Genomic DNA, 12,456 nt, shown 5'->3' on the forward strand with positions numbered 1-12,456 from the left:
CAATTGTAATTATTATACTTAGATATTACCATAGTAACACATGACTGCTAAGAACCACACAAAATGCCTAAACAATAGAAACCTCATGCACTCCTTCAAATATGACTGAATTATAATCTAACCTAACTCCGTCAAGGCATTACTAAGATCCAAGACAAATAATATTAATAGAATGATTATATTTTCAGAAGTCGAACTCTCACCCTAATAGTATGGGGATGTTCTTAATGTCACTCAAACACTACCACCGATGGCAAACCTCGTGCAAGTTTAGTTTCACCGATTTGGTGACTAAGCAAAACCAACTGCAAATGCAACTTTCCCCCATCTGCCTTCAATGCCAATTGCCGGACACAATTCATCCCTAACCACCAACTTAAAATCTGGGTCCACGCCACCTCAGGAGATTTGAAGACAGATACTCTACACGCCCCACTAACAAATAAAACAAAAGAAGTGGCATATATAGGATCGCAAACTGAAACGCTCTGCAAATAATTGTTAAAGTCAAAACTTAATTATTTTGCACAGATAATGATAATATAATGGTCAAAACCAAACAAAACTTGGATGAAATCTCAAGTCTGGAAGACCCTGCAGGAACTTGTATGTTATTTAAAATTGACAGATGCGGAAGTAGAGACCACATGCTTCCACCTCTCTTCCCCTTCCGACTAAGATTGTCTTGTCTGACCACATGTTTCATCTGCTGCTGCTGATGCCAGAATTCGTTGCATGCAATTTGCAAAGACTCTTACAATGCAACTTCACCTACCTAACCTATTAAAAACTACAAGGGGAAGCTTTTGCTACTTCCTTCACTCAATCTACTAAAGATCATCAGAGCGTACCACCCTACTCTAACAGACACCTACTATCAACAGCCACATGTATACATGCGGAATGGCAAATAAAAACCATGTTACTTTGCTTCCTCTGACCCCTTCAAGTAAGAAGATTCTCCATCACCACTGCCATGCCCAGCAGCTGAGCTTCCCTGGCCATCAGCACCTGCTGCCCCAACTTCAGAGCCGTCTTGCTTGCTTCCTCCACGTACATCATTAACAGAAGGTGGACCACCACTGCTGCCACCTCCAAGAGCAGTCTCAGTATGCATGGGATGCAAGCCATTGTTGGCCCCTCCAGCTCTCAGTGCCATTTGCCCTTGAATGGCCTGTTGGTGCTGTTGGTGCTGCTGGTGCAGCTGTTGCTGTTGCTGTTGCTGTTGATCCTGTATCTGATGTGGGTTATTAAATTGTAATGGCAGCTTTGGGGGGAAAATACCTGGTTGCTGAGCCATTGCTGCTGCCTGTGGGTGTTGCATGTAATATCCTCCTTGTTGCAGTGCAGGGTGCGGGGCCATCTGCAAGTGTTTGATACACATATGAGCAAGATGTGTGCAATATGATGAATTAGGAAAAGAAGAATCATGCCTACAGTCACCTGGGGAGGCATTGTTGGTGCTTGTGGTTGAGCATCAGCAATTGCAGCTAGATACATCAAATTCTTTTGAAGCTGAGCTTGGTACCTAAACCATCAAATGATATGGAATATCACATGTATGCTGCACTCCAACACACACAGCACAGAAAAAAGTTGCCATATACCGACAATAGTTTTTCAAATATATGAATACAAAGTCATGACCAATCAAGCTATAATCCAGAATTGGGAAAATGACCTGGACCCCCGTGAGTTTAGACCCATTGCCAAATCTATCCAAGTTTATAATTTTGACAAACAGTTGTCAAATTAAAAAACTCAGGGATCGATTTGGTGATGGGTCTAAAGTCAGAGGGGTGTGGGTCAATTTCCCTCCAAAATTTAACCAAGATTGACAGGTAAAAAATATTTGTTATCTCAGGGGTTTTTTATATTTTTTTTGGGGGTTTGGCTCTTAATCTTCAGATCCTTAGTCTCAATCCAAAAAGACATCCATTTCATTCGACAATAAGCTAAAAAGTATGCCATGATTACCAATCATATCAAATCATACTAGACATCAAAGTAGGGAGCATTAGAGCCACAAGTTGTACCGACCCAAAGAAAGTACTAGTCACATCTATTCTATCACTCTAAAAGGACTAATCAAGTTACAATTAACGCTCCTTAAAATCACTTATAAAACCCAGTCTAACGTAGTGAGGAACCAACAAGGGACTTAGTACATAAGAGCACCTTTATAATCTACCCAATAAATATGGGCAATCCATCTTTCAAATGTGATACGAACTTTATGGGGTGTCACAATCTTCCTCTACACAAATCCTTAGATGTTCCTATTAGGATTCATGTCATGCAATGACTCAGTGCCACATGGTATTAGATTGCCCTGATATCATTTGTAACGACTTGACGAAAGTGGTAGCCACATTTGCGCTATCACTCTAAAAGGACTAGTCAAATTGCAATTAGGGCTCTCTAGAACTATTTATAAAACTCAGTCTCACATAATAAGGAATTGATGTGGGACTTAGCACTCACGAACACCCTTATAATCCACCCACTCAATGTGGGCAATCCATCTTCTTAATGTGAGACTAATTTTCTGGAATGTCACACAAGCACAAAAAAAAAAAAAAAAAAAAAACTTCACCTGTAAAAGGTTTTGGTAGAATAGCACATACAAATAAATCAACTTAAGACTGAAAAAAAGATCGGATTCAATGATTGCAGCTTCCATTTGCCCTTTTATGAATAGACCTCTACTTCGCTACCAAATCAACCCAAACCTATTTGTATTTCATAAATAAAATCACAATTTCAAGTGAAAAACAAATAACTTTCAATAAATTTTATGATGTGAAAAGAAAAATAATAATGTCCAAAAACATAAAACTTTTCAAGGACTGCCTAGACCAATTTTGGAGGGTGCTGGAAGTACTTTTGAAGTGAACTCTTGAATTGAGCTTTAAACTGAATAAGATCGGCAGGTTAATTTAATTTGATTTAGTGGTGAGGTGGAGGTTGTGCAGATGGCACGGGATCAGCACATGGTAGTTAAGGTGAAACCAGTTTTTATAACTGAACTGAATGGAGAACAATGATGACCACTAAGGGCTCAAGTTCCAAAACACCTTTATGTTTTGTGTTGGGACATCATTAATGTTATCGACATCCTTTACTTTCTGTACTTTTCAATAAAATACCTATTAAGAACATTTTTTTTAATAAGTAATAAACCAATCTTATTAAAATACCTATTAAGAACATAAGATGCCAAAAACTGAAATAATTCAGTTACTGTTGCGTGCTTAGTCCACCATCAGTATAACGAGTACAGCAGTCCCTTTCATATCAATGGGAGAAGAGATTTTCTAAAAAGCATAATCTTGCTATGTGAACGAGATTCTATCTCTAGTCCCATTTACTGCAGAAGAATGACCAATCCAACAACTATATAAAAGAGAAACAACCTTTCATCCCTCGGATAAGTATCTCAGCTAATGTTTTCAACAAAACAATGCAAGGTTACTCAAAACGAAAGGATAAGTGAAGCAGTAAAAAGGATAGGTTAACCATTTTGGAAGACCCAGAATCAATTATTTGTACTATTAATAAATATTTCTAACAATCCAAAACTGCCATTTAATCTCAAAAGCACAAACAATTAAAACCCTGGTGATGTAGAACACACACATACATGCAGAGAGAGAGAGAGAGAGAGAGAGGTTACTTACTGGGCACATTCAGCAAGTTTTCCAAGGTTTTGATTGTCCAATATCGCCAGAATCAATTTTTTGTTCTCATCAAGGTACTGCACAAATCATAAAAAGATAACATTGGACAATTAAAATCTTCATGCCACTGCCAGCACGTACATCAGTACATAATATGATTTCCCACAGTAGGAAGTGAAAATCAAAGGTAATGTACAAAATAGAATTGCTGAATGATCAACCCATGCAAGTTAAAAGAGTTCTAATAGAAAAACAAATACTCGTTTTAAATGAAGCCATTCTAAAGTCAACATAATACATAAAATGACATTTTGGGGCGCACGGCACACATAAATGAGCACCATTGCACACCTTTTTTCACAAATCATGAAATATTCCATGACTATTGACTGAAAATCTCGTCAAGCAACTTGTATTTCCATTAACTAGGTTCCTATAGAAGCATCTGCTGACCTTTAGAAGAAATTATCACAAATCTGATAAAAAAAAATGCAGGCTGAAATGCAATTTTCAATTATGATGGAACGGTGTATGTGATCAGCTAAATTGACGGGTATTCAATCATACAATTAAACAGAATTAGAACCCAGGGCCCATGAGAATTTCATCAATTTGTTTGGGTAAATGATCACACATACTACCCCGATACCATCCTAGTAATACACTGAAGAGCCTTCAAGATATCTATCAATGTTGGCATTACAGTTATCTAGATTATTTAACTACAGCTGTCCCATATCCTACCTTTAGTACTGACTTTGAAACTGGTACTATGTTAAACCTCGCTAGTAAATAATTATCAACATCATCAAAGTCTCTTCTAATGACTTTAGATGAAAGTCCTCTTTCAACAAAATGGACACATCTGTCAGGTGATAATACAGAGATTTTACTCTCCCTTTATCTCCTTTTAATTCAACGGGTGGGGTGAGCCCTCTGCACAGGATCATAAATGATGTGCTCTGCAAGGGTCCCATGTGCCCTTGGTGACTAAATTAAGTAGGATCGCACAGGACCCAGCTTGTTAGAATATAAATTAATCTAGTAGACAGTAGTTGAAGAAAAATGGGCCATAATCATACCAACATCCACAAGCCATGGGACACATACTCAAAATCTGGTACAAGCATCTCTAAATTTCTGTCAAGAATCATCTCATTTTTCACATAAACTAAGGGTAAAAGACAATTAACAAGACTTCAAATTGTAAGCACTCAACTCAAGTATTTTTTTGTGCATTGTTGTTAAAAGCTCAAGGTTCACTTGTGCACAAAGGCATTATGGAGTCAAAGTGAAAAGTGCAAACGTGCCTAATCAGAATAAAGCATATTTTCTAAATGCAATGGAAGAAAAAGATTCATAATTTAAAATTAAAAATATATATCAAAATAGTGATTTAGTTGTCTTATAGCAGTTAAGAGCATTGTCCAATTGCTTGAATGTTGTAGGTCCCAAACAGTAAATCCTAAGCAGGCCGTTTAATTTTAATAATCTATACAAATAAATTTGAATAAAATTATCAATGGGAGCAGCAAAATAATCAAAAAACCAAATGAAATTTGACCATAACACTAGATATTATTATCTTGTAATTTACAAAAATATTTTCCCTTACTAGAGTAAATGATCAAATCCAAGCACATGATTATACAAAATTATAACCAAAAAATGCTTAAAAATTGGGTATCACTAGTGCATAGTCATTCTTAATTGGTTGCTGACTAATGCCTACAACTATATATGTTTTGATGGAAAAAACACACTATTTTATGATTCAGACCTTTAAAAATCTGTACTCTTTTTCCGCTTTCCCTGTGCCTCATTGGATGTCCTTCGCTTTAAGATGAAAAGTGTTTTTCTCTTTGTGCTTTATAAATTCTGTTCCAGTGTCAATTTCGGTTTGTCTATTGGAATGGAAAATACCGATACCAAATCATTTTCCTTATGTTTCAGATATACCACTATAAATGTATATAAGTTGGTACATTTATAAATACAAAACAAATTCATCTAACAACATACTTTGCATATATGTTTTTTTTATATGTAAAACGAATATGGATAAACATACTTTGCAATAACATAGCCTAAAGAACCATATAATTAATCGCAGGAAAGATAGGAAGGGGTAGACCTAGCCATCAATCAGCAAATGTATAGATAAACATTAAACACCAGAGGTCAGATGAAATAGATTCAAGAAAGTATGACATTTCATTTCAAATATTTATCTCGAATTGGCCATTCTATTATCTAATTAGGCTTCTAACTTTCTAGTCAATAGTTCACTGCCAAACACTAATATTTCTTGTTAGATATAGCAAATATCAAACCACTAGTAGTTTCTATTTTCCAACTTCTCTGGCATAAAAATTATGACATCTGGCACCCCTTTAGATGTTAAAACATGTAGAAGAAATCAAATTCAAGTTGGAAATTCATAGAGAACAATCAACCAGAGCTTCAAGAATGTAGAAGAAGCACTAAATCTCACAAACATAAAGATAAAGGAAACAAGAAGTAGAAATACCCTAATTTGATTTTAAAAACGCATATTAAACCTTTCCAAACTTACTCTACAGAAAAATCTATTATATATATATATATATATATTCACCATTTTTAGTTGACAACTTAATTGACAAATATGATTGGGCTTGATTTTGCCTAGGGCTGGGTATTGGTTGGTTAGGACCGGTTAATGGGCTTATCAGTCGATTAACCGATAAGCTATCGATTAACCAAATCCTAACCGATTACCGACCGATAAGAAGTGTTAACCAAAAATTATCGGTCATATCGGTACTCGGTTAACCAGTCGGTTAATCGGTCAGTTAAATCGGTTTGAGCTTTTGTGGGCTTTTACTGGTTGCTAATTGGGTCAAAAATTAATTGTTTTGGAGGTTTAAATACGTTTTGTTGGGCTAAAGCCTAAAATAGCTTATTAAAAATTAGTTATTTTAGAATATATTTTTGGCTAAAATACCTTATTGAAGTTTTTTTTTTATATTGATCCACTACAATAATAAATATAAAATTCTAAAAAATTAAAAATTAAAATAGCTTATCGGTTTTTTGATAAAAAAATTTTAACCGACCGATAAGCTTATCGGTATAAAATTTTTGCCATGAATTATTTTGTACTGGTCAAGAAGGCACATGATTTTTTTTTTTTCATTTTTCTCCTTCTAGTTAGCTAAGTGTTTTTTCTTGCATATTTCTTATGTACCTAAGAGCACCTTACGCTTTTAGTGATGTTTCGATTACTTATAAAAAAAAAAGGGCACATATTCATACTATATAGAATGTACTGCATGTTTCATACGAGACACGGCCCATAGCTATGATCACAAGAAAAGTATACAAAAGAAGCGATCAATCTATTGGAGTCAAAAAAGAGGCTTTTAATTGCAGCACATTAAGACTCGCGATCCTTGAAAAGACGTCTATTTCTCTCTCCAAATGCTCCACATAAGTAAAGGACTACTTTCCAGATGGCCTCTGGGGATTGTCTCCGGCCTTGCGTCTTCCAACATTGAAGTAGCTCTAGAATATTGTCCGACATGACCCATGGGACTCCAAATAAAATGAGAACCAAGTGCCATAACTCGTTAGTAAACTCGCAATTGAGAAGGTGGTTTGCGATCTCCTCACTCTTCTTAAAAAGGCAACAACAATTGACAAGGGTAAGACCCCGACTCTTAAGGTTGTCAATTGTAAGGATGTTACCCAAAGTTGATGTCCAAGTGAAGAAAGCAATACGAGGTGGAACCTTCACCTTCCAACGCTCTTCAAAGGAAAAGGGGAAAACTCTCTAGATTGTGAGGTATTACTCTTCACTTCAAACCCGTGACTACATGCTGGAGACCATAGCATTTTATCTCTCTCTCTCTCTCTCTCAGAGAGGTTTTCGAAGAGTATAATCGATAGAGGAATGCAAAAAAAAAAAAAAAAAAAACTTGGGTTCCAATGGACAAAAGAGCTGGAAGAGTCCGAGTAATCTGACATAAAGCCTCTTTGTCATGAGCTATAGAGAAAAGTTCTTGGGAATAGGGGCTTGAGAGTTGCTTCTCCGGACCACACGTCCTGCTCAAAACGAAGGCGAGATCCATCCCCTACTCTATAGAAGACCATGTTCAAGAAACACCCTCAACCATTTCTAATATTTCTCCAAAGACCCACACCAGATGGCGCTCAAGTTTCCTCAGAACACCAACCTCCACTCTGGATCCCGTACTTCTCAATAATCACCTATCTCCATAATGAATTTTCTTCATGAGCAAATCTCCAAAGCTATTTACCCAGTAAGCTTGGTTAAACAACCTGAGATTTTTCACAACCAAACCTGAGCAAACAGTATCCAGTTTACTAGATATATGTTTCATGTATCATAACTTTTTGACAGTAACAGCCTAATTAGCATTTGTTAACTTTTGGTAACCAACCACACTAATACAACATTACCCAGATACATTTCTTTGGGAAGCACTGGCTTTTGTGCCCCTCACATTATGAAACCTCAAAACTAGTAACTTGCCACAGTCTTATCCCATGTACCGTTCTCTTTAGATTGTCGATCAATTTGGATAAGATAAGATGTAGTTGAGGAAAGTGTAGGCATCCGAGAGCAAGTTCTCTGACGATATAATCAGGCACTCTATCTTGGAACATTTTACGCATAGGTCTTAACTATTAAAAGGAGTAAAATAGGCGTGCCACAATCAATTATATCACACTTACATCAAAAACCATATTTTTTACATTTTTTTGCTAACTTATTTCTTGCTAAATTAAGCATAGTAACAAATGCAAAAAGAACCCCATCTCCCCAACGCATATACCCTTCCAAACCTCAAAAAACACAGACCCATTAATCCAAATAAACCATCAAACCCATAAACCAAAACTATCAAACAAAAAACCCCCACAAACATAAATTAGTCTCTAACCGTTGTGGGGTGCAAGTGACAGAGCAGAGCAGGTAGAAGAGGGGGGTACCTTCTGAATCTGCTCGGTCGTGATATTTGTGGGTGGAAACGAGGGCATCATAGGGATCATTTGCGGTGGCTGCTGCATCTTTTTGCTCCTTTTTTTCTTTCTTGAAACTGACACAAAACCCTAGTCCTAGCTCCCACCCAAAAAAACAACCAAACCCCCAAATCAATAAAGCCCCGGATTTACCAATTTCGATATTAGAGCTAGAGAGAGAAGAGTACCTGATGAGTAGGTGGTGACTGGTGAGTGTTTGATAAAAGGTTTCTGAATCTAGAAAGAGGATTTAGGAGAGGAAATCTTTTGGATATGGACGAGGTTTATGGAATTTTTCCTCTTTTTTATTTATTTGTTTGTTTGTTTTACCAAACTCACACGTTTCCCTGAACATAGCAGACCAGATTTGGTATTCGACCTTTTAAAGAGTAAAGACAAACTAATGCTACTCTGAGGTGGGTTGGCTCCGATGCGCACACTTCTCTCCAATTAACTAATAGATTTGCGCCACGTTATGCTTAACTGATCATCTACATCCTTTGAGCTTAACAGCATAACTTACGTTTCAGTGGTACTTTCAGAGAAAAGTAATTGGATTCGTTTAGTAGTTTTTGGTTTTTTATGAGAGAACCAAAAAAAAATATATTAATAAATAATTCAAAACTTAAAGTACTCCAAATTAGTCTTATTATACGACACATTATCACCAAAATGCAAAACATACTATCTTAAAAGTTTTGTCAAGCCAACTATACATAATACTTAAATTTGAGTTTGTTTAATGATAAATGTTATATACTACATTTTTATTTTATAATTATTTTACAATATTGATATAGACTAATCTTTAGTTTTTTAAAAAAAATAAAAAATAATAATTATAACTTATTTAACAGTTAGTTGAAACTTTCACACTAATATTGTAAAATAATCGTGAGGTCGTCTTTGTTAATTGCTATAGACGCTAGATGGCAACAAAGAGTCCTAATGTGGCTAATACTAATCAAGCATATGTGGAGATTCTTTATTGCAGAGATTCAAACCCACATCCTAGTACATGCCCTAACCACTTGGGAACTTCATTGGGCAATTAAACATTTCCCATGTCTCTTTTTGTGTCCCTAAGAACTTGATATGACTTTAAAATCACATTTAAAAATTGATTTAATTATAATTTAAAAAGTCACATCAGTTTTGGAGGAACAAAAAAAAAACATAGAAATGACTTATAGCATTATTTGGCAACAAAATTCCCATATTTTTTTTATTATCTCACATGTCCTTTTTTTATTCCTTCAAAACTGATGTGATTTTTAAAATTATCATTGGATCCAAATTCAATAATGATTTATCATAAATTTAATGGCAATTTTAAAGCAAATTAACTTTAAAATGACAAAAAAAAAATAATAATAATAAATAAAGAGGGCTTCTTTCATTACTCTTTCTTCAATCTTCGTACAAATCATAAATGCATTCGAATATTTAGGGCATGTTTAAGTGTGCGTTTTAAGGATTTAAAAGTGCATTTAATACTCAAAAAGTTAATTTGAGAAAAAAATATATATATGTTTGGTAACAAAAATTAAAAACGCTTTTAAGAGTTCAAAAAGCTCAAAAATTGCCAAAACGTGCTTTTGCAAAAAAAACCTTTTTTAAAAAAAAAATTAAAATATCTATTTCTCAAACGCAATCCCAAATATGTTATTATTATCTTTTTCAATATTAAGATTGATTGCTACATGTGCTGCAATATAACATATAGCATTTCAAAACTTAAATTTAATGCCAATGAACTAAACTCAAAGAAGCAACCGAAGTGAGGGAGAGATGATATTAAATCACATTACCAACTACTAAGGATCAAATAAATCATATGGTACTTGAGGAGGGATATGATTAAGAGTAATGTCATAAGGTTTCTTAGAGTGCTCTTAAAGTATTTTTGAATGTGACGTGTGTTTTAAAATTATAAATATATTAAATTTCAGTAATGATCATCTCAAATTTAATAATGATTTTAAAAAATACATCACATTTAAAAGGACTTTCAAAAGACTGTAGGATGACTTATAACATTTTATTTTCAAAGACTTATATCATTACCCTCTATTTTAATTATTTTCTTTATCCAACAATTATAGTTTTAAAAGTGAGACGGAAGAAAATTAATTTTTTTAATTTATTAATATACTGTTGTACAACAAATTTGTTAACCACGGTAACAACTGGCTAGAATCTAGCGAGTAACAGTAGAAATTCCTCTGGTGTTACTCTTGTGTTATTCTAAGGAGAGTAATCATAAAAGTTACTCTAATGTTTTTTTTGTGTCACTCAAAAAATAAGATGACTTTTAAAATTAGTATTTGATCAAAATTTAATCACAAATCCAATTCTGATTTTAGAAGTCACATAATTATTGGAGTGACACAAGATGTGCTTCTAGCATTACTTTTATAAGGATAGTGTGACTTTTAGGCCCCGTTTGGTTCGCGGATTAGACCTTTGGATTGGACTAGCTAACACTAGGTATAGCTAGTCCTTTGTTTGGTAACACTCTATTCCTGAGAATAGCTATTCCCATGGGATTACTAATCCTATATACATGGGGTTAGCTAAGCCACTAAAAAACGAGTGGCTTAGCTAATCATTTCCTGTGGGATTAAAATTATCGTGTAAATTGCCTACAAAAACCCTACCCTTCTAGCACCCACGTCTCTCAAGGAGACTCTGCAAAACGATCTCCATCTCTCAAAGAGCAACGATCTCTCTTCTCTGCGCAAGCGATCTCTCTCCCCCTCTCTTCTCTTCGATTTCTCTTATTTGTTTCTTGGTTATTTCATTCTCTCTATTTCTTGGATTTTTTTTTCTCTGTAACGTTTCTCTATTTTTTTTTTTATTTTAGTTTTTTTTTCTTTTGATTCTCTGTATCGTTTCTCTTTGATTCTGTTTAGGCTTTTTTTTAAAATAAAAAAAAATTAATTAATTAATTAATTAATTTTTTTTTTTTTTATCCTGTTTCTCCATCTCTCTTTCTCTATATTTTCTCAGTTTGATTTTTAATTTAATTATATATATATATATATATAACCTATGTTCAAGCGTACAACCTCTGTTCAAGCGTATATATATATACACACACACGCTTGAACACAGGTTATTCATACCTGTTCAAGCGTGTGTGTGTGTGTATATATATGTACCCAAAACGTTTTTGAGTTTTTTTTATTTTTCTTCTGTTTTTTTATTTTTTTTGATTCTCTGTATCGTTTCTCTTTGATTCTGTTTAGGGTTTATTTTTATTTTTTATTCTGTTTCTCCATCTCTCTTTCTCTATACTTTCTCAGTGTGATTTTTAATTCAGTTATATATATATATAACTGAATTAAAAATCACACTGATATATATACACACACACTTGAACACAGGTTATTCATACCTGTTCAAGCGTGTATATATATATAAAATTATATATACATGACATAACTAAAAAAAAAAAAAATTATAGTAAAATTGTTTATGTTTCAAAAAAAAAAAAAAAAAGAATGAAAGTCCTTAATAATATAAATTGTATTTATATTATAAGGGTATTTTAGGAAATAATATCACAATACAATTCCATTCACCAACATATTGCACTGTACCAAACGAAGGAATAGGATTAGGTAGTCTATTCCAGCGTTACAACCAAACAAAGGAATAGGACTAGCTAATCTATTCCCAGTGGTAGCTAATCCCAGTGGTAGCTAATCCTTTTCCAATGGACTAGACAATCCGCGAACCAAAC

General features: G+C 34.3%; 1 protein-coding gene across 1 annotated transcript; it reads right to left on the minus strand.

The window, feature by feature from the left end:
* Positions 1-443: 443 nt before the first annotated feature.
* LOC132187532 (GRF1-interacting factor 3-like) lies at positions 444-9,047 on the minus strand. The gene is made up of 5 exons (XM_059601872.1): positions 8,897-9,047; positions 8,679-8,804; positions 3,681-3,757; positions 1,444-1,528; positions 444-1,363 (listed from the first exon to the last, which is right to left on the minus strand). The coding sequence occupies exons 2-5, from the start codon at positions 8,754-8,756 to the stop codon at positions 923-925; spliced, it is 681 nt and encodes a 226-aa protein (XP_059457855.1). The 5' UTR covers positions 8,757-8,804; positions 8,897-9,047; the 3' UTR covers positions 444-922.
* Between the last annotated feature and the right edge of the window lie 3,409 nt (positions 9,048-12,456).

This window comes from Corylus avellana, chromosome ca7, assembly GCF_901000735.1.
Source record: "Corylus avellana chromosome ca7, CavTom2PMs-1.0".
NCBI classification, from domain to species: domain Eukaryota; kingdom Viridiplantae; phylum Streptophyta; class Magnoliopsida; order Fagales; family Betulaceae; genus Corylus; species Corylus avellana.

Bases quoted from the DNA above. Each gene is read 5' to 3' on its own strand.
- LOC132187532 (XM_059601872.1), bottom strand. From the start codon at position 8,756: ATGCAGCAGCCACCGCAAATGATCCCTATGATGCCCTCGTTTCCACCC. The intron at 1,529-3,680 runs GTAAGTAACCTC...TTGATGGTTTAG, and splicing joins AAACTTGCTGAATGTGCCCA to GTACCAAGCTCAGCTTCAAA. The intron at 1,364-1,443 runs GTGACTGTAGGC...AAACACTTGCAG, and splicing joins CACCAACAATGCCTCCCCAG to ATGGCCCCGCACCCTGCACT.